Raw genomic sequence first — 22,849 nt, forward strand, 5'->3', positions numbered from 1 at the left:
ATGAGGCATCTGACCTCACTGAATTTCTCCTGCTTCCTTCCCAGGGCTGTCAGAAGGAGAAAAATACTCTTTGTGAAAGCACTTTAAAAATCAAAAGCTATTATATAAATTCTTCTTTCTGAATCCAAAATTATCACTCCCCTTGCCTGACAGCCTCAATTGGAAAGGCTGATAACTGACCACATTTCTCTTTTGGTTTGTTCACAGACTCTGATAAGCCCAGTACTTCCAAACAGGGGTCTGAAATGATGAGGAAGGTATCATCAGCTCTCTCCAAAGTGTTTTCAAGATCTAATGCCAATGTTCCCAAATCTTCCTCACCCTAACCCCCTCACCAAGACACAAGCTGAGGCTGCTACACCTGATATCAATTAGCATGTTGACCTTCCTCAAAAAATAAATGGTTTTTGAAGCATGACGTTGTGTCCTACACGCTGATTTTTATACACACTGAAAACAAGAGCAAAGAAAAAAAAAAGGCAGCTGGAGAAAAGGAAGGCTTGATAAATGCTTTTGATAAGCATTTTGGGATGAAAAGAGAAGCTGTGCCTCACATATAGATGCATCTAACAGGCAGTGTGGGATTTAAGCTCTGCTCTTGAGGGCCCTGCAGCCTTGCTGGGAAGATGAGACTAACTTAGAAGCAAAAGTGTGACACCAATAAAACAACGTGTCATCACACATTTCAGGTGCCGTAGGGGTTCAAAGAAGGGAGTCATCGCTGTGAGCTGGAGTGGTAAGGATAAGTTTCCTGAAGGAACTAGAATTGAGGCAATCCTCAAAGGACCAGTAGGATTAGACAGGCCTGGAGAGCACCAAGGCTTCCCCCTTAGGTCACAGCTGCATACAGTGCTGCCATGCCTGAACGATTTAGTTAGCACTGTCTGATACGATGTTCTACGATGATAGAAATGGTCTGTATCTGCTCAGTCTGATATAGGCGGCACTAGCCCCATGTGGCTATTGTCACTAGTATGATTGAGGAACTCAGTTTTTCATTTTGATTTATTTCAATTTAAATAGCCACATGGGGCCATTGGTTCCCTTATTGGACAGTGCAAGTCTAATTGGTACATGGCCTCAGGGCCACCAGCCAATTCTGATTAGATTGAGGGATTCCCTGGAAGTTCACTTCCAAAGTCTATCCTCAAACACCTAAAGCAGTGTAGAGATCTGACTCCTCGGGGGGGGGGGGGGCTTTGAAGCCTCTAGGCATCCTCTTGGTCCCTTTAAGAGACACGAACCACCAATGTGGCCAGAGGGAAGCTCATGGTTTCCAATCATATTTGTGCCCCTGCACTTGCCAAAACTCAACTGATGGAGAAAGGATAGGCCCCATTGAGAACACCAAAGTCAAGGAATCACAAATAGCAAATTGGAACCTCACCTGCCAGCTGGCCTCAAACACTGCTTGGCTAAAAACTGCTTCCATGGGACAGAAACATGACGAAGATCACTCACTAGTCATTCTCATACCAAGACTTTATCCAGGAATTTAGGCCAGTGGAAGGTCTCAGATTTATACAAAATGCCCAAGGGAAATATTTCAAGGCAAGTAAATGTCTCTTATGCTGTACCTGTAGTCCATAAATGTTATGTTAACTGAACTTTAGTAAACAGAATGGCAGGCACTTCTGCCCAAATATCACATATACACAAATTTGGCTGCCTTCACCTACTCACTCATTTCTGCCCTTACATACTGAAGTTCATCACAGGCAGCAGCATAAGTTTTAGTTTGTAAAGGTTCACAATAATGACCAACACTGATCTTACATATGGCTTTGTTTTTGTTAAAAAGTAATACCAATCCAGTTTGGAATTCAAAAGTTACAAAAGGTACAGTGCAAAGTAAGGCTCCTTCCCGCTCCTCTCCCAGATGCTACCTGGTTCTCCTCTCCAGAAGCAATTTCTATTACCAATGGATAGAGTATCCTTCTCGAGATAGTCTATGGATAACAAGTGTATTATCGTATGACTTTAGAAAGAAGTCTAATTGAACATCCTCCCTCAAAAAGGCAGAAAACAGAGAAAGAGGAAGAGAGGGAGGGAGGTGAGAATGGAAGGAGAGAGAGAATGTGCACATGCTATCTGGCAGCTACTATGTCCTGATGTCACTGCTTGGGTCTGTTTCAATGGCTGCATTTGTAGCTTCAAATAAAGTCAGTCCTCATTTTTTAAAATGCTCTTTTGTCTAATGAACTAAAGGTCAAAAGGTGAGCAGCAGAGTGGTAAGAAAGGCACCTACCATAGCTGTTCAAAGCCTGCTGGCCAAAATACATTAAGAATGTATGAGCTTGCAGCTCAATATCAAAAAAACAAACAACCCAATCCAAAAATGGGCGGAAGACCTAAATAGACATTTCTCCAAAGAAGATATACAGACTGCCAACAAACACATGAAAGAATGCTCAACTTCATTAATCATTAGAGAAATGCAAATCAAACCTAAAATGAGATATCATCTCACACCAGTCAGAATGGCCATCATCAAAAAATCTAGAAACAATAAATGCTGGAGAGGGTGTGGAGAAAAGGGAACACTCTTGCACTGTTGGTGGGAATGTAAATTGATACAGCCACTGTGGAGAATAGTATGTAGGTTCCCTAAAAAACTACAAATAGAACTACCATATGACCCAGCAATCCCACTACTGGACATATACCCTGAGAAAACCATAATTCAAAAAGAGTCATGTACCAAAATGTTCACTGCAGCTCTATTTACAATAGCCAGGACATGGAAGCAACCTAAGTGTCCATCATCGGATGAATGGATTAAGAAGATGTGGCACATATATAAAATGGAATATTACTCAGCCATAAAAAGAAACGAAATTGAGCTATTTGTAATGAGGTCGATAGACCTAGAGTCTGTCATACAGAGTGAAGTCAGAAAGAGAAAGACAAATACCATATGCTAACACATATATATGGAATTTAAGAAAAAAAATGTCATGAAGAACCTAGGGGTAAGACAGGAATAAAGACACAGACCTACTAGAGAACGGACTTGAGGATATGGGGAGGGGGAAGGGTGAGCTGTGACAGGGCGAGAGAGAGGCATGGACATATATACACTACCAAACATAAGGTAGATAGCTAGTGGGAAGCAGCCGCATGGCACAGGGATATCACCTCGGTGCTTTGTGACTGCCTGGAGGGGTGGGATAGGGAGCGTGGGAGGGAGGGAGACGTAAGAGGGGAGAGATATGGGAACATATGTATAACTGATTCACTTTGTTATAAAGCAGAAACTAACACACCATTGTAAAGCAATTATACTCCAATAAAGATGTAAAAAAAAAATTATACTAAGTGAAAGTCACTGAACACAAAAGGCCACATGTTATATGATTCCATTTATATGAAATGTCCAGAATAGGTAAATCTACAGAAATGGAAAGCAGACTGGTGGTTGCCAGGGACAAGGAGGAAGAGGGAATGGAGAGTAGCTGCTTAATGGGTACAGGGTTTCATTTTGGGATGATGAGGAAAGTTTTGGAACTAGATAGGGTTGGTGGTTTTAAAACACTGTGAATGCACCAAATGCCACTGAATGTTCCCTTTAAAATGGCTAATTTTATGTTAATTTCTTCTCAATAAAATAAAGTTGTAAGGAAAAGATGTGGAGACATATCAACCAAAACAAAACAAAAAAAAGTCTAAAATTTCAAAAAAGGGGGAGGGGAGGGGAGGTGGGAAGGGAGCAGGCTGATGTTAAGAATCCTTACCACATTCACCGCAAGCTGTCTGAGCCTAGTGAAGCCACACTTCTCTACTCTATGGTTATACCTGCCAACTGGAAAGGTTACTGCAAGGGTTTTAAATATCCCACAAAGACTGGAATTCTAGAATTGCCTGATATTTCCCCTTCCTGGCCATTTCATCATAAATTGGGGTCACAAATTCAAGGGCCATATTTATGAACCCAAATTTAGGATACATACTCTGGTTAAGTACCAAGTATACTCCCAGGGACAATGGATTTTGCTCAAAAATCCAGGACATTTAGCTGTTAAAAACTACAGCTCTCAATGATTCTAACACTCAAGGGATTAAAAGAACTCATCCTCAGATATTTTACATATAGAAATAGTAAAAGCATAACTGAATTTCACTGCATTTTAAAAACACAGCTCAGGGGCTTCCCTGGTGGCACAGTGGTTGAGAGTCCACCTGCCGATGCAGGGGACGCGGGTTTGTGCCCCGGTCCGGGAAGATCCCACATGCCGCGGAGCGGCTGGGCCCGTAAGCCATGGCCGCTGAGCCTGCGCGTCCGGAGCCTGTGCTCCGCAAGGGGACAGGCCACAACAGTGAGAGGCGCGTGTACAGAGAAAAGAAAAACAAACAAAAACAAAAAGAAAACACAGTTTATTTCCAATTCTACCATGCAGCTGAACAGGCTGTGGCTTCAGTGATGCCTGTGGTCACTAGGATTAGAGGACTCCCGGTCCCGGGAGTGCCGGGCCCTTTTATGCCTGTGAGATTTATCTTGACTCCTACTTCTACTTCTGTGACTACGCCCCTCAGAGCGCCCACTGTGCCGGCTGCAATGTGCGTCTGAGCTTCGACCTCTGTCTCTATCTCTGTTCTTGTCTTCTCTCTCTTCCCTCCTGCTTGATGACTTGTGTTCGTGCTTGGGCTTCTCCTTCCTCAGCTCCCTCTCTCGGTCCTCTGTTCCACCACAGCAGGTCGCCCTGATCTCAGGGGAGCTGGGGTGGGGCTTCCACACCTCCCTGGACTCTGACTTCTGACCCCTCTCTGAGTTCTTGCCACTGTGCTTTTTAGAGCCAGGGTCATCCTTTTCCTTTATCATCTTGCTTCTGGGCGATGAAGAGGAGGCTGGCTGCTCTGCCTGTACCTCCTGGTCAGTCTTCTCTTTTTCTTTCTTTCTTTTCTTTTTTTCCTTTCTGTCTGGAGAAAAAGAAGGGCAAAATAAGAAAAGGAAGATGGAAAAGATGGAGGACATGCAAAAGGAAAGCATCCTTGGCAGCAGCGTGAAGCAGTCACAGTCTCTACTTCCAGAAAAGTTCCCCCGAGAAGCCAAGCTGGATGTCTGTCACCCTTGATATGTCGAGTTGCTGTATAAGGCAACCCCCACTCTTAATTATCTCTTTAAAGACCCTACCTCCAAATACAGTCACATTCTGAGTTACTGGGTGGGGGAGGGCGGTTAGGACTTCAACATATGTATTTTGGTGGACAGAATTCAGCCCATACCATTAGCCTTCTGCTGATACCTCTCCTTTCCCAATTAAAGTAAGCTTCCCCACACCTTCCCCCTTCACACTTAAGAACTGATTACCAACTCTCAGTGAATGCTAAGAAGAACAAACACTAAGCCTACCCAGAATCTTCTCTTGGGCCTTAATGCTTTACCTTTTTTGTGTTTTTTGGTGGGTTTGCCATCTTCAGAGCCCTCAGATGAATTCAGTGAGGGAGTGTGAGCCCCGCAGCCCCTCTCCTGCAGCTCTCTGGTCACATCATCCATTTCTTCTGAGTCCTTAGGAGCCCGATAGTTAGACACATGATCCACTCGGATAGTTCTTCCTTTGATCTAAGACAGACAGGCAATGCTTCAGCAAAGACAGCCCTCCTATCTAACTATTTGAACCCAGCTGCAGAAATCCATGGTTTGAACCATACCCATTACCCTCCCGCTATTCTATTTCTCGGGAAATCTTGAAAGCAGACCTGCCCAACTGGTGTGTCACAGCACATATCCCTACACATTAATTCGCTCAGCCCTTGGGGCAGCCAGGTGGGGCCTGGCGCAGCTGGAGCCCCCAGGGCAGTTGTACTAGGCAGCGTCATCAGTTTACCCCAGAGTGCCATACTAATATCTTCACGTTCTACGTGTGCCATGAAGTGAAAAGAGCCTGGGAAGTACTGCCCCAAAGCACAAGCAGCACGGAAAACTGTAAGAGTTCAGACGCACAAACAATGAATTACCCTCAATCTGTAACACCCACAGTGAAACACACCATGAAAAAGCCTGGCAGCAAGAGGGAATTCCTGAAATTGAGCTCAATGCTACAGCTGCTTTCTCGACACAGCAATTAGGACAAGGCCAAAGCAGACCAATAGTTGGGAGGGGGGAAGGAATCTAGAAAGGACTACTTTTTTTTTTTCTTAAGCCCTCACACCTTGCTCTACCCCCACCATACTGGAACAACTGGCTCACACTGATACTATCGCTGCAAAGCACAACTCTCCAGGTGAACAACAAAAAATTGACCCCTTACTTAAAACAAAAACATTCAGGCAGATACAGACTTATTCTATAGACAAAGCCATCTGAAATTTGAAATGTCTGGCTTTTACTGTTCCATTCAAGAGCAAGTTTTTACTCTTACCTTTAAGCCTGAGCACTTTCTATCATCTATCTTATTCCCCATTTCAAAACATTTTTGAAAACCTTCCCTTTATGGTGACTCCCTTTGACTGCCGGCTCTCTTAAAAATCAAGCCTAGAACCTTTTTCCACCCTGTCCTGTAATCTTCAGTTGTTCCACACTGGTGCAGTCAGTGACAAACTCTCCAAGTCAAGAGTTACCCCTCTGACCTGTGACAATGCTCGTTCAACAGCAGTGCTTTTCCTAAACAAGCATAGGGACCACGTGGAGCACAGATAAGCCTGACTTGCCCCATGTCCTTCTCTTAGCCAAACGTCTCACTTACAAGGGTGGAAGAGAGAGGGGAACAGAGGAGAGAAAACTTCAGAATGAGTTACTTTTGTAGAATTTGTCATCAGATTTTAACTAGAGAATTTCCAGGGCCCAGTACTGCTAAGTCAGTGGAGACATATGACAGACATACATGGCTATGTCCTCAGCCATGAAACCATGATGGAGCCCCAAATTTCCTGACACAGGACAGCATGGAAGAGCAGCATTTGCTAGTCTCTTTGTTCTCCAGTATACCAGAAATGAGAGTGGAGTGTGAGGAGGGAAAGGTGAGAAATAGAGGCCTGGTTGGGTGCCGGGTGAAGGGAAGTGGGGGGTCATGGTACCTATGCTCCTGAGGAGATGGTTTGCTAAGAGATGGGTAAAAGGAACAAGTGCTGGCAGAGTCATGAGCCAATGGAATTATTTTCTGGGATCATTTCCTGGTCAATATGTCCCCAAACCTCTGCAACCCTCACAACACACCCAGCTGACCCGTACTGCCCTTGAGCCTGTGGCTATCAGGTGGGAAATGAAACTGAAGCCCTACATGAAGGAAAAGTTCTGCTTAGTAAGCATACTCACCTTGATCCCATTAAAATTGTCAACAGCCAGAATTGTGCTCCTCTGGTCTTCATAGCAGAGGAAACAGAATCCTTTGGATTTCCCAGTCTTCTTGTCCCGTACCAAATTAATGTTAACAATTTCGCCATATCTATTTATTTTATAAAAGAGTAAGACACTATTGATTTAAAATGCAAAAACTTTCAGATTGGATGACAAAACAAAATTCAAATAATATAGTCTGTACGGGAGACACATCTAGAACAAGATGACAACGAAAGGTTAAAAATAAAAAGTTAGACAAAGATATATCAAGAACACCCAATTAAGAAATGGGTGGTAGTATTAAGATCAAAGATGACTTCAAGGCCAACAAAAAAAAAATTTACATGTGACTAAGAGGGCTCTTTTGCTCTGAAAAAGGTCCTAATACATAACAAAAGTCATGAAATTTTATGCATAAATCAACAAATCAAAAATTATAATTAAAAATAGGATGAGCAAGTAAGAGTGAAAGTTATGAGAGATTTATGAACCACTTTGAGTTCATAACACATAAAATTGACAAAAATAGGCCAGAGGAATTAATTAATATAAAATTATATAATATAAATACAAATAAACTTATAACTAATAATATAACAATTATATTGTTAAAAATATTAACATCAGACTAGTATATGTACAGATATATTTGATTGTACAAAAAGATGAGTTTCTTCTCAAGAATCCATGAAACACATATTAAAATTGACTGTAGACTAGGTCTCAAAGTAAACCTCAATCATCTCCAAAAACAGCACAGACCATATTCTCCAACCACAATGTTAAACTGCTGGAAATAATATTTTAAAACAAAAAATACCCTACCTAGAACTTGAAACCTATTCTCCAAGCTAACAACTGGATGAAAGAGAAAGTAAAATAAAGAAAAGAAATCAATGGCAGACTCTTTAGAAAATAACAAAAATGGGAATATATACCAAAATTTATGGGATGTGGCTAAAACCACACTCAGGAAAATCTGTAGGTTGTACATCCCCTAAAAAGTCAATGTTACCATAACATAATTTAAACATATGAATAAATGAATGCATAAAAATTAAAAAATAATAATTTTGCATAGCAAAAAGATCACAATAAGCAAAGTCAAAAGTCAAATGACAAACTAGGAGAAAACGTTTGCAATTTATATCACAGATTAAGGACTAGAAAGCCATTTTTTTCCTTTTGCTATAAAAGACATTATCAGGACAACTGGTGGAGTTGAATAAAGTCTATAAGATTAGATAATAATACTGCAACAGTGTTGATTTCCTGAATTTGATCACTATACTGAGGTTAAACAAGAGAATGTACTTGTATTTTGGGAAATACACATTGAAGAATTTAGGAGTAAATGGGCATCATGTCTGCAACTGACTCTCAAAAGGTTAAAAAAAAATGTATAGGTGGCAAGAAATAATAACAAAGCATATGTGGTAAAATGCTAACATCTGGGGACTCCGAGTGAAGGGGGTACAGGTATACTTTATACTATTTTATAACTTGCCTGTTTTAAGCCAGAAATTATTTCAAAATAAAAAGTAAAAGAAAAAAGAATACAGGAGTTGGCTTGAAGGGACTACTACAGACCAAACTGGGACAATGAGCATCAAGAAATAAGAATAACAGCAATGTAGTACAACACATCAAATTAAAAAAAAGTCCACAGCAATACAATACATGATAAAGTGTTACAACAATAAGTTCATACCCTTAACAATGAAGAGCTCTTGTAAAATCAGTAAGAAAATGAGGAATACAGTAATAGGGAAAAAAATAGGCAAATGATATTAATAGACAATTTACAAAGAAAAAGAAATAATAAGGGCCTGTAAATCTATGAAAGGATGTTCAACCTCTCTGATGATGAAATAAAGGCAAAGTAAAATAATACTGAGAGGCTGTATTGCAAATACTTTTTTAAATAACGATTACTGATTTGGATTCAGAAAAATGACCATTCTAGTGAGAGTGGAAATTGATACCACCTTTTCAGTGGAAACTGAAACAACCTTTTCAGAGAGTAATCTGGCAATGTTTATAAAACATCTTTAAAATGTTACCATACTGATCCAGTAATTTCACTAAGGAAACCATCAGGGATGCATACAAAGATGTATATACTACAATGTATATTGCAGTATAATTTATAACAGCAAAATATTAGAAATAACGCCCAACTTTGAAAAGAGGACAATAAAGAAAAACACCAAGATGTTAACAGCTTTTCCTTAAAGTACATTCTATTTTCTTCTTTATACTTTTTCTTTTTGCCAAATGTTCTTTTTTTTATAACTATAATTTTTTTTAAACATCTTTATTGGAGGACAATTGCCCCACAATGGTGTGTTAGCCTCCACCCTACAACAAAGTGAATCAGCTACACACACACACACACACACACACACACACACACACACACACACACACACACGTCCCCACATCTCCCCCCCTCCCGCATCTCCCTCCCTCCCACCCTCCCTATCCCACCCCTCTAGGTGCTCACAGAGCACCGAGCTGATCTCCCTGTGCTATGTGGCTACTTCCCACTAGCTATCTATTTTACTTTTGGTAGTGTATATATGTCCATGCCACTCTCTCACTTTGTCACAGCTTACCCTTCCCCCTCCCCATATCCTTAAGTCCATTCTCTAGTAGGTCTGCGTCTTTATTCCCATCTTGCCCCAGGTTCTTCATGACCTTTTTTTTTTTTAGATTCCATATATATGTGTTAGCATATGGTATTTGTTTTTCTCTTTCTGACTTACTTCACTCTGTATGACAGACTCTAGGTCCATCCACCTCACTGCAGGTAACTCAATTTCATTTCTTTTTACAACTGAGTAATATTCCATTGTATATATGTGCCACATCTTCTTTATCCATTCATCTGTTGATGGACACTTAGGTTGCTTCCATGTCCTGGCTATTGTAAACAGAGCTGCAATGAACATTTCGGTACATGACTCTTCTTGAATTATGGTTTTCTCAGGGTATTGCCAAATGTTCTATAATGACTATACATTACTCTGATAATCAGAAAACAAAATACTTTTTGAAAGCCACTGTTATCAATCGCAAAGGCAATCTTCATGGAGAGCAACGTGTATAGCCAGAACAGAGAATTGGATAAACACACACACTAGCTGTGTGAAACAAACACACTCAATGCAAATAAGACAAAAACAGCTCCCAGATGGAAGGCTGGATCAGGGAGAGGTATCACAAAGGGGTGGAAATTATAGGCTGTACCTGCTGTGAACTTCCCAATACCCAGGAGTTGGAGGAAGCAGCCTCTGTCCCTCTCAGGGCCTTCTACCATGGCCACCTTCTTGTTTTGTTGTTTTTGTTTTGTTTTGTTTTTTGTTTGTTTGTTTGTTTTGCGGTACGCAGGCCTCTCACTGTTGTGGCCTATTCCGTTGCGGAGCACAGGCTCCGGACGCGCAGGCTCCGGACGCGCAGGCTCAGCGGCCATGGCTCACAGGCCCAGCCACTCCGCGGCATGTGGGATCTTCCTGGACCGGGGCACGAACCCGTGTCCCCTGCATCGGCAGGCGGACTCTCAACCACTGCGCCACCAGGGAAGCCCCATGGCCTTCTTCTTGCCCAATTTCTTTCCCATGGCCTTCTGCCCTATATGCTGCCCAACCATTCTGCCAGAACCTGCTGCCCCCTAAGTTGCCCAACCACTCAGCCAGGGCCCTCTGCCCACTGGAAGGCCCAACCATGCCCTGCCATGGCAATGACTCTGCCAGGGTGTGCTAGCCGTGTTTGCTTGCCCAACCCCTTTTACCATGGTCCTCTTCCCCTGAGGGCTACACAGCCCAGGGGTCATGGCCCTCTGCTCCTGTGAGCTGCCAAGGCCCTCTGGCCCTATGGACTAACTACTCTATGTAGCTCTGGGGTTGTGCCCAACCCCTCTCCTACCAGCTGCCACTACTAGTGTGAGCTGCCAAGACCCTCTCCCACCCAGTGCTGCTGCTATCATCCCATAGCAGAATGAAGAATATAAAGTTCTCCTATACATTCTTATTCCTCAGCAGCCTGTGATTCTCAGCCTCCGGTTAGAGATTGGCTCTGCTCACTAACCTTACCCTAATCTAGAAACAAAGCAAGCAAACTATTGCCTAAACCTGTTGCTTTTTTCCCAATTCCTCTGTGCTTTGCCCTAATCCTACAATGCCACACAGGTGTGGGCCCAGAAGGGCCCCGTGATTATGAGTTACCACGGGTTTGTAGGAGCCCGAAGAGATGGGCCAACACAGTACCTTCCTGGGAGTTCCAGCCTGTTCCAGTGTAGGCCTCAGTGAAAAAGTAATAAAAATAGACCAGAATCCCCAAGACAGCCTCCTAAATCATCCAACTTCTTGGATCTTCCACATTGGGAGAGTACCAGCACCATGTCCTGGGACTGATCTAAACTAGAGCGGAAGCTCCAGCCCTCCCTGTGCAGGGAGGCCGGTCAGCCTAGAATTAAAATAAATGGTTTTTGTGATGCCATAAAATGCATTATGGAAGCAAACTATTCTGATGACTGAGAAGGCAGAAAATGAAAGGGGACTTACTGTGAGAACACACAGATGATGTCCCCTTCAGTCAGCTCATAAGGAAGCCCTCCTAGAAGAAAAAAACACATTTCAGTTCAGCAAACATTTACCAAGTGTCTACTATGTGCCATGCATGCTTCCAGCCAGGCACTGGGGGTGCAAAGAAGAGTAAACAACAGGGCCTGCCCTCAAAGAACTCACAGTCTGATGCAATGACAGAAACACATAGAAGATGTAGCAGTAGTACAGAAAAAACAGTGATTAACTTTGAGTGGAAAGATCGGGGCCACCCCTAACCAAACTAATCCTCCTCACACCCAAAATCTTCTGGACAAAGCAGATAGTTTCCAGCACAAAACTTAGATTCCATAAACATATCTTGAACTCATGTGCTCTTTATCTACAAATTCAACAGCTAAGATCCAAAATCAGTTTAAATATGCAAATATTAACCCCAACTCACACAGACTAAGGATTATAAAGTCAATTGTTAAGCATTTCATAGGAAATAAATTCCCCTGCAAATGTTTCCTTCCTCATCAGTAGAATGGGGATATTAGTACTTTCTTCACAGAATTTTTATAAGAATTAAATAAAACAATGTTTATAAAATGCTTAGCACAATGTCTGGTGCAATAACCTCTTTGAATAACCTGTCAAATTACTGGATGTGACACAAGTGAATACAGAGATGGTGATATGACCATGGATAAAAGGCAGGAGCTAATTAGATGAGGAAAATAAATTCTGAGGGAAAGGGAATGGGGCGGGAGGGAGTTGGCAGTAATATGGGATAGGGGCTAAGACCATGAGTTCTAGAATCCCATAGTTCTGGCTGTTTCACTTACTAGCTATGTGGAAGGAAGTCTATTAACTTCTCTGCACCTCAGTTTCCTTAGCTGTATAAATGGGGGGACGGGGGTGATAAAAATGGTCTCTGAGGGCTTCCCTGGTGGCGCAGTGGTTGAGAGTCCGCCTGCCGATGCAGGGGACGCGGGTTCGTGCCCCGGTCCGGGAAGATCCCACATGCCGCGGAGCGGCTGGGCCCGTGAGCCATGGCCGCTGAGCTTGTGCGTCCGGAGCCTGTACTCCGCAACGGGAGAGGCCACAACAGTGAGAGGCCCGCGTACCGCAAAAAAAAAAAAAAAAAAGGTCTCTGAGAAACCAAGTGGCACGATTCTTAGCATAGTGAATGACAAGCAGTACCTATCATGAGCACTGACTTGGCAGAGAGAGAAAACTAGAAATGGGGGAGAGAAAAGACATGGAAAACGGATTCACAGGCAGAGAGCGGAAGGAAATAAAAGTGAGTGATGAATGTCGGGAGGACTGAAGGGCGGGAACGCTGAAATGTTAGGGAGCAGGTCAGGAGAGAATGAGGAGCCCTACGGGAGAAAGATGTGGGCCTCACCCAAGAAGATCCAGGCGCTGTCCTTGTACTCGGAGTGCCAAGACACCTTCTCCGCTACCCCCAGCTGGACCTCACGCTCATTCAGCTCGTTGATCAGCTTAACCTTAGTTAAAGGGCTGCACAGGGCGCGAAAAAGCGCACAAGTAAGCGCGGCCCGGCCTGAGGTAAAGGAGAGCAAAACTGGGGGACTAATTTTCTAGTCTCCCCGCCTCTCCCGCCCCTCAGCCCCGGCAGGCCACCTCCGGCTGCCCGTCCCCGACACCTCCCCTCAGAGGGAAGCTCTGGGGCCTTACTTCATCTCTGCAGGTTCACGCTCAGAACCTAGGAACAGACTTCACGCTCAGAACCTAGGAAGCGACTTCCAGGAGAAGCCGTAAGACGCATGCGCAGCCCCAGCGCCGCGCGCCCATTGGTCTCCTCGGAACTTGCGCCGCGCCGGAAGAGCACAGCCGCGCGCCCATTGGTCTCCGCGGAGCTTGCGCCGTGACGGAAGAACGCAGCCGCGCGCCCATTGGTCTCCGCGGAGCTTGCGCCGTGACGGAAGAACGCAGCCGCGCGCCCATTGGTCTCCGCGGAGCTTGCGCCGTGCCGGAAGAACGCAGCCACGCTCCCATTGGTCTCCGCGGAGCTTGCGCCGCGCCGGAAGAGCGCAGCCGCGCGCGCCTGCGCACTAGGTCGAGAAGTGGCTTTCCTGGTCTGGTGAACTTGTTCCCTTGGAGTTTTTCTCTGGTCCCTCCCTTCCTTCCTCTGTGAAATTGGGCGAGAGTGCGAGCCTGGTCTGTTACAGGACTCCTAGCTCTTGGACGATGCCTGGCATTGATTGGGTTAGCTATAAATGTTTGCTGAATTAAGACTGAAAAAGGTGCCTGATACGGCGACTTGAGTCCCAGCCTTCGCTCCCAGGGCTAATTCCCACTCCATCCTTCACTCCAGCCGATTACTCACACGCACACCCCCATCAAATCATCCCTGTTCAGGAGTGATGGCAGAAAAGTGAAGAAGATACGTGAGGGGGTAAATCTTTTTTGTCTCTCAAATCCCAATGCATAGGCAACTGACAAGTGTGCCTCCATAGGCTGAATTGAATACCCAGATTTGTGTGAAAGCTGCTACCCCTTTTCCGTAGTCACTTTCCTACTCAAGCGGGAGGTAGAAATTCATATTGTTAAATTAATAGCTAACAGTTGAGCAGAAAATGCTAGATTGTGTGCTAATCAATTTACATGCGTTGGCCCTCTATTCTTGTAACAACCCCGTGAAGTCTATAGATACTATTATGGTCCCCATTTTATAGAAGAAACTGAGGTTTAAAGGAGTTAAAGAGCTTGAAAGGTACTCTCTCTCTACCCATCAGGTCTGGCTGATTCATCAATCCTTACTAAGCATCTGTATTTGTCCGTACAGAAAGCCTGTAGACAGGATTGTAAGGTTGGGTTCTCTGCTTCAAAGAGCTATAATATCATCGAGGGGACAGGGTATATTTGCTTGATAGATTTTACTCCAGAAATAATCAGGAACATGTAGAAGAGGTGGTGGCATATAATGTGTGAATAAACCATACTGAAGACTTGAATCCATCTTGCATATGTGGACATCAGTATCTGGTCTCAGATCATGCATGGTCTAAAAGTGAAATTCCGGAGCTGTGTAGTTCTCTGTGTAGGCCTAGCTCAGAGCCCCAGAAACTAGGCACTTCATAAAAGTACTTTGATGATGATGGTGATGATGACAACTGTACCCTCAGTGGTTCACGATGTACCCAATGTCTTGCCAAGAAGCAGAACAGAGGCTGCCCATAAATGACAGTTTCTCTTCATTCATTCTGTGTCTTTTCCCCTCCCCTACTCCAACCCAGCTATTCATTAACTTTGCAGAATTACCTTGGCAATGAAAACTAAACAGTGACAGATTGCATATGGGTTTTATCTGCTCCTAGAAACCTTAGGTTGCTTAGTTGTAGGGTTGAAGTAGTCACTGCAAAGTGGTAAACTAGCATACAGTATTATCTGGCTGGATTCTTCAGGCAACTGTGAAATGAGAGAATTGGAGCAATACCTGGGCCTCAGTCATCAGAGTTCAAAAAGAAGATGAAGCAAAAGAGGAGAATAAGATGAACGAAATAATAGCCACCTTGGATGGCAAACGCTGGTCCTCCTCTCAGACATTAAATTCAGAGGGTCCTCTGGATTCCCATCCCCTTTCCACTCAGACTTATGGAAATCTCTAGGCATCGTCTTACGTACCAATTCCTACCAAGTGGAAGCACATCCATGGAGATGTCCCAGGTAAACTGGGAAGATTTTTAGCTCTCCCAGCTTCTACTCCTTTCTCCACCAATAACATTCATTTAGCACCCATTGTATGCAGAGCTCACTTTTAGGTTCAGTGGGTAATGCTAAGGAAACTGAAGGCAGTCCCCACATTCAAGGAAAAGCTGAACAATATGTCTAGCCAAATTCATCTCTCCACTTCCCACCACCACACCACATCCCAATGTTATGACCATTTTCCTGGTTGCCCAGGTTCAAAAACAGGGATGTCATGCGTCAGTCTTCCTTATTACTCACCCAAAAATATATATCCAGGGCTTCCCTAGTGATGCAGTGGTTGAGAGTCCGCCTGCCGATGCAGGGGACACGGGTTCGTGCCCCAGTCCAGGAAGATCCCACATGCCGCAGAGCGGCTGGGCCCGTGAGCCATGGCCGCTGAGCCTGCGCGTCCGGAGCCTGTGCTCCACAACAGTGAGAGGCCCGCGTACCGCAAAAAAAAAAAAAAAAAAATATATATATATATATATGTATATATATATATACATATATATATATCCAATCACCAATTCCTAATAATTGTGCCACTGCAGTGTCTATAAAACACATCCGTCTACTCTCAGTGGTGTTTTGAGTCATTGTCACATGCCTCCCAGCTCTTTCAGTACTCTTATAACTGCCCCAGCCCCTATTCTCCAGTCTTTTCTCCCACTGCGCCTCACCACGAAGCCTCAACTTCAGCCAGGTTCCACTTCTATCCATTCCCTCAAGGGCCCCTTTCATTATCCAATCCAGATACCTCTTCTGAGAGAGCCCCATAACCCTGGGCCACTCGCCTCTCTCTAACTGAAACCTGCCCAAGCTCCAAACTCTCATCAAGGCATCTCTCATACAGGAAACCTTTCCTGACCTTGCCAGCCTGCAGTGATGGCTCTCACTTCTGAACTCTGCAGCACTTCGCCGCTCTTTTATGCTCTCCCCCCAGAAAGACTGTGAGATCCCAGAAGGTAAAGACTGCATCTTTAAGCTCTCAGCACCTCAAACCTCAAACACTTTCCTGCACACATAGCAAGCACACAATACACTTATTGGTTAATGAAACTGAAAACACAGTTATGGTTACCTTTAGGGAAACAGATGAAGGTAGGGGAAAAGAGGCTTTTATTTTCCCTTTGTCCCTTTCTATACTGTTAGAACTTTCTTACCATTATCCAGCTATCTTACCTTTATCACACTTTTTTATTGCCATGTTATGATCTTAATTTTCTTGCTTTTGTCTTTTATTCATTCAACAAATATTTATTGAGCAACTATTATATGCTAGACACTGTTCTAAGTGCTGGGGTTATAACAGTAAACAAGGCAAGTGGAATTCCTGTCCTTATGGAGTTTACATTCTTGTTGGGGAAGAAGGAAAACAGACATATAAATATACATTCGATGTTGATAAATGCTATGAAGGAAAAATAAAGCAGCATTAGGGGGCAGAGAGTGAGAGAGTATTGGTATTTTATAAAGGGTGTCAGTCAAAGAAGCCCCCCCCGATAAAGTGACATGGAAGTGGAGATCTGCAAGCCATGGGGGTATCTGGGAGAAGACTGTTCTAGGTAGCAGGAACAGTACGTGCAAAGGTCCTGAGACAGGAGTGTGTTTGAGAAACAACAAGGAGGCCAGAGTGACTGGAGAGGAGCAGGGAAGGGAAAGAATGACAGATTTTTGTTTATTTAACAAAATCCAATTTAATACCCACCATGTACCAGACATTGTTTTAGGTACTTTACACATATTAATTCATTTACTTCTGACAACAGCTCTATGAAGGAGATACTGTAATCCCCATTTTGCCGATGAGGAAACTGAGGCACAGAGAGGTTAAGTCACTTACCCTAGGTCACACAATGGGAGAGCCAGGATAGTGTGGCTTCAAAGTCTGTACCCTTAGCCACTATGCACAGGATAAGCGGAGTTCAGGGGAGCAAATCAGGCATGGCCATGTTGGGTGGCAACTTTGGATTTTACTCAATGTGAGGTGAGAAGCCACTGAAGGATTTTAGTCTGACTTACATTTTAGCAGGATCACTTTGGCCACAGATTGGAGGTGGCCAGGGGCGGGGAAGTGGGAGGGGGAATGCCTAAGGTAGAAGCAGGAAGACTAGTTAGGAAGCTCTGCAATAATTCAGGGAAAAGATGGTGGTGGTTTATCTCAGGGTGACAGCAAAGGAGGTGGTATTCCATGCTGGTATCTTTTTAAGCTAAAAAATATATTTAAAAAAATAAATAAGAACACGTCTAACACCAACATAAAGTCATATCCTGTGTTTGCAAGTGTTTAGGTGCTGGGCTAGATGCTGGGGATACTACAGTGAACAAGACCACAAGACACCAGCTCACAATGTTGCCAGACAATTACATATGTGAATAAATATAACACAAAAGGATGAGTGTCAAAATGAAGACATGAGTGAAATGCTATTGGAACTAGATAAGGAATCAGTTAATTCTGATTGCTTGGGGTCAGAGGGAGCTGGGGGTGGAAAGCAGATTGTCATGTAAAGATACAGAAAGGCAGGTAACAGTTGAGCTGGACCTTGAAGGCAATCACCATGCAGGTGGAAGATAGGGGATGGGTGCCATGCAGAAAGAGCGTTTCAAGCAGAGGAACCAGCAGAAGAAGAACCACCAAAGGCAAAAGCATCAAAGTGTATGGTGTACTTACAATGCCAAGACATGGAAGCAACCTAAGGGTCCATCAACAAATGAATGGATAAAGAAGATGTGGTATATATATATATATATATATATATATATATATATATATATACACACACACACACACACACACACACAATGGAATACTACTCAGCCATTAAAAGAATGAAATAATTCCAAGTGCAGCAATATGGATGGACCTAGAGATTTTCATACTAAGGGAAGTAATCCAGAAAGAGAAAGACAAATATTATATAGGTAAACAACAAGGACCTACTGTATAGCACAGGGAACTATATTCAATATCTTGTAATAACCTATAATGGAAAAGAATCTGAAAAAGAATATATATATATATTTATATCACTAACTTTGCTGTACACCTGAAACTAACACAACACTGTAAATTAACTATACTTCAATTTTTTTAAAGTGTATAGTGTGACCAGGGGATGGAATGGGGGGCAGGACATCCTATGAAGATGGAAGAGTTCAGGCCATTTTGTGAAGGGCCTTGTAGATGAAGCCAAGAAAGTCAGATTCCATTCTTTTACATGTAGCTATCCAGTTTTCTCAGCACCACTTATTGAAGAGGCTGTCTTTTCTCCATTGTATATTCTTGCCTCCTTTATCAAAGATAAGGTGACCATATGTGCATGGGTTTACCTCTGGGTTTTCCATTCTGTTCCATTGATCTATATTTCTGTTTTTGTGCCAGTACTATATTGTCTTGATTACTGTAACTTTGTAGTATAGTCTGAAGTCAGGGAGCCTGATTCCTCCAGCTCCATTTTTCTTTCTCAAGATTGCTTTGGCTATTCGGGGTCTTTTGTGTTTCCATACAAATTGTGAATTTTTTTGTTCTAGTTCTGTGAAAAATGCTGTCCATCGACAGATGAATGGATAAAGAAGATGTGGTACATATGTACAATGGAATATTACTCAGCCATAAAAAGAAAAGAAATTGAGTCATTTGTAGTAAGGTGGATGGACCTAGAGACTGTCATACAGAGTGAAGTAAGTCAGAGAAAAACAAATACCGTACGCTAACACATATATATGAAATCTAAAAAAAAAAAATGGTTCTGAAGAACCTAGGGGCAGGACAGGAATTAAGATGCAGAGGACATAGAGAATGGACTTGAGGACATGGGGAGGGGGAAGGGTAAGCTGGGACGAAGTGAGAGAGTGGCATGGACATATATACACTACCAAATGTAAAATAGCTAGCTAGTGGAAAGCAGCCATATAGCCCAGGGAGATCAGCTCGGTGATTTGTGTCCACCTAGAGGGGTGGGATAGGGAGGGTGGGAGGGAGACACAAGAGAGAGGAGTTATGGGGATATATGTATACATATAGCTGATTCACTTTGTTATACAGCAGAAACTAACACACCATTGTAAAGCAATTATACTCCAATAAAGATGTTTTTTAAAAAGTCAGATTCCAGCCTGTAGGCAATGAGAGGTGATCATATGGCTCAGTCATTCAGTCAGTCAGCCAACCAACAAGGCAGCTGCTTTTGTTGAGGACCTGCTATATGCAGATACTGCATTAGGTACTGAGAATACAAAGGTGAACATGCTCAGTCTCAAGGGAAAACATATATGTGGGGGGAAAAATACAATCCTGGCATTCTCCCTTAACCCTGGGAATGAAATTGTCAATTTTATTTTCGATCACCTTGGAACCACTATGGAGAATAGACTGAAGGTGCACGAGTTCTTATGTTGGGAGAGCAGTTGGCTGTGATGGGCAGGACCAAAGTCAACAGACTTCAGTGGCACAATATGTTGATTGAAGTAAATGTGGGTGGTGAGGAAACATCTAGGGATGACGCTTAGGTTTCTGGTTCAAGACTAGCTGGGTAATGACATTCTGCCGAGGCAAGAAAGGCAGAGAGGAAGACTGGTTTGGGAGAAAGATTATGAATTCATTGGTAAACTGTTGAGTCAAAGTGCCTGAGGAGCCAACAAAGGAGATGAGGAGGAGGATGACAGATGAAGATGAAGCAGCAGGAGAAAGTAGGATTCAAGAAGAGTGAAAGGTGATCAGCATTGTCAGACACTACAGAAAAGGTCTCTTGGTAGAAGCATCTTTAATTTTTCAGTGTTTTCATCCACTTATTTCAATTGATCCAAAAACAATGTCACCATCAGGAAGGCTGACTCAAGAGGACCCATAAATCTAAGCAGCATGCCATCCTGTACTTACCTGCTCCCACACTGGAGACTTAGGGGCAATGCTGCTTGATGGAAGCAAAACAGAAGCCTAAAACAATGGATGCAGGCCACACTTTACTTGAGTTAAAGAAAGCTGTTTAAATGTATTTGTTTCAAAGATCTGGTCCTGATTTGTAGGTTTCCTGGAGGACTAAAGGGAATAAGAAATGATACATTGTGTTAACAGAGGATCTTATCATCTCTTCCTGGGATATTAACTTGAATCCATGCGTGGACTTCAGGGAGTCTATGAAGACCCTGAATTTGTTTGTATGATGTGCATGTACATGAACATGTGCATTTTTTAGAGGGAGGTCCACAGCTTCCATCAGATTTTTAAAGGGTTCTATGATTCAAAAACAACAGCTAGGAGAGAGTATGAAGAAAAGGGAACCCTCCTACACTGTGGGTGGGAATGTAAATTGGTGCAGTCACTATGGAGAACAGTATGGAAGTTCCTTAAAAAGCTAAAAACAGAGTTACCATATGATCCTGCAATCCCACTCCTGGGCATGTACATCCGGAGAAAACCGTAATTCAAAAAGATACATGCACCCCAATGTTCACTGCAGCACTGTTTACAATAGCCAAGACATGGAAGCAACCTAAATTTCCATCGACAGATGAATGGATAAAGAAGATGTGGTACATACATACAATGAAATACTACTCAACCATGAAAAAAGAATGAAATAATGCTGTTTGTAGCAACATGGATGGACCTAGAGATTATTATACTAAGTGAAGTAAGTCAGACAGAGAAAGACAAATATCATGTATCACTTATGTGTGGAATCTAAAAAATGATACAAATGAACTTATTTACAAAACAGAAATAGACTCACAGACATAGGAAACAAATTTACCTTTACCAAAGGGGATAGGTGGGTGGGGAGATAAATTAGGAGTTTGGGATTAACATATACACACTGCTATATACAAAATAGGTAAACAACAAGGACCTACTGTATGGCACAGGGAACTGTACTCGATATTTTGTAATAACTTAGAAAAGAATCTGAAAAAGATTATATATATGTATAAATATATGTATGTATGTATAACTGAATCACTGTGCTGTACAATTGAAACTAACACAACATTGTAAATCAACTATACTTCAGTTTTTAAAAAATACCACAATAACAGCTAAGGATAACTGCCTTAGATAAGCACCTTTGATTATCTGTGAATACCGTCATCCACAGATAATTGAGAGCAGTCTGCAAAGCTTAGCAAGAAGGTGTTGCAGGAGAACTGGCATGAGTTATGTGAGTCAGGTATTGGTGAACTGGAAGCACAACTGCACCCCTATGGGCTCCCCGCCAGGCTCAGCACAACTGTTGGCCCCTGGCAATCTGATGCTTTAGGTAGAATCCCAAGTAACTGGACGGAGAATCCCAAACTCTTGAGGAGCAAGAGGCCAAGTTGCTTCCAGGGGTGAGTTTGCCTTCTAGAAGACACACAACAGATGTCCTTTTACCACCTGGCTGTCATTTTCCCCTTCCTCCACTGCCCAGAGCAGCAGCTTTCTACACGTCAAGCACCACAAATTTCAGAAGCAGCCAAGATTTCTGATAAGCTGACTTTGAAAGCAGAATCCAGTTCCAGAGAAGAAAGTGAGAGAGTAAAGAAGAAATTGCTGGGGGAGTAAATGGCTCTGATCCAAGAGAAGCCTCCTGTAATCACAAATCACATTTACTCTAAATCCATGATGTTAAATCCCCATTGGCATGCAGGCCTATGGAGTGTGTGTGCTGAACTGAACTGAATGGGACAATCATACCAGATGGGGTGAGGAACAGAGCTGGGCCAATCCAACTGGAGCTGAATGGAAAAGCTTTTTTTTTTTTTTTTTTTTTTTGCGGTACGCGGGCCTCTCACTGCTGTGGCCTCTCCCGTTGCGGAGCACAGGCTCCGGACGCGCAGGCTCAGTGGCCATGGCTCACGGGCCCAGCCGCTCTGCGGCATGTGGGATCTTCCCGGACCGGGGCACGAACCCGTGTCCCCTGCATCGGCAGGCGGACTCTCAACCACTGCGCCACCAGGGAAGTCCGGAAAAGCATTTTTGAGGGATGACAGGAGCCTGCCTACTCAGGTCAATCTCCAACCCAATGACTAGTGCTCTACTCCCTATTCTCCAAAATGTTCCCTGCATGATCAGCTTTTACTGTCCTCATTTTCACTATTTGAGCCAGACTTTTTCTGGGGTGTTCTGTTGCTGAGCCATATTACAGAATGACATACAGAGACCAAGGTGAAGAAGCTAGTTAGCAGGAATGATCCAGAAACACTGATCCAGAGAGTAGGAGACAGTCTGCAGATTAGGGAAAGGAGTGGGTGGGCCACAGGGCAGAGAAGCCAGATCACTGAGACACATCACTGAAAAGACTAGATCAGATGGGCGATCAGAGAG

General features: G+C 43.3%; 2 protein-coding genes across 2 annotated transcripts in view; one reads left to right on the forward strand and one right to left on the reverse strand.

The window, feature by feature from the left end:
* LOC111169614 (fibrous sheath-interacting protein 2-like) overlaps nucleotides 1-350 on the forward strand; it is a 58,802-nt gene extending 58,452 nt beyond the window's left edge. The window contains 1 exon segment of the mRNA XM_089904883.1: nucleotides 200-350. Within this exon segment, the coding sequence (XP_089761009.1) occupies nucleotides 200-350 (151 nt within the window).
* A 4,005-nt stretch (nucleotides 351-4,355) lies between these two features.
* RBMX2 (RNA binding motif protein X-linked 2) lies at nucleotides 4,356-13,608 on the reverse strand. Its single transcript, XM_022563918.2, has 6 exons — nucleotides 13,528-13,608; nucleotides 13,235-13,350; nucleotides 11,842-11,893; nucleotides 7,253-7,382; nucleotides 5,383-5,560; nucleotides 4,356-4,917 (listed from the first exon to the last, which is right to left on the reverse strand). Exons 1-6 carry the CDS (start codon nucleotides 13,530-13,532, stop codon nucleotides 4,415-4,417), a joined length of 984 nt encoding a protein of 327 aa, XP_022419626.1. The 5' UTR covers nucleotides 13,533-13,608; the 3' UTR covers nucleotides 4,356-4,414.
* Between the last annotated feature and the right edge of the window lie 9,241 nt (nucleotides 13,609-22,849).

Source organism: Delphinapterus leucas, chromosome X (assembly GCF_059928025.1).
Source record: "Delphinapterus leucas isolate spDelLeu-1000000601 "Yukka" chromosome X, BTC_Dleu_Yukka2, whole genome shotgun sequence".
NCBI lineage: Eukaryota > Metazoa > Chordata > Mammalia > Artiodactyla > Monodontidae > Delphinapterus > Delphinapterus leucas.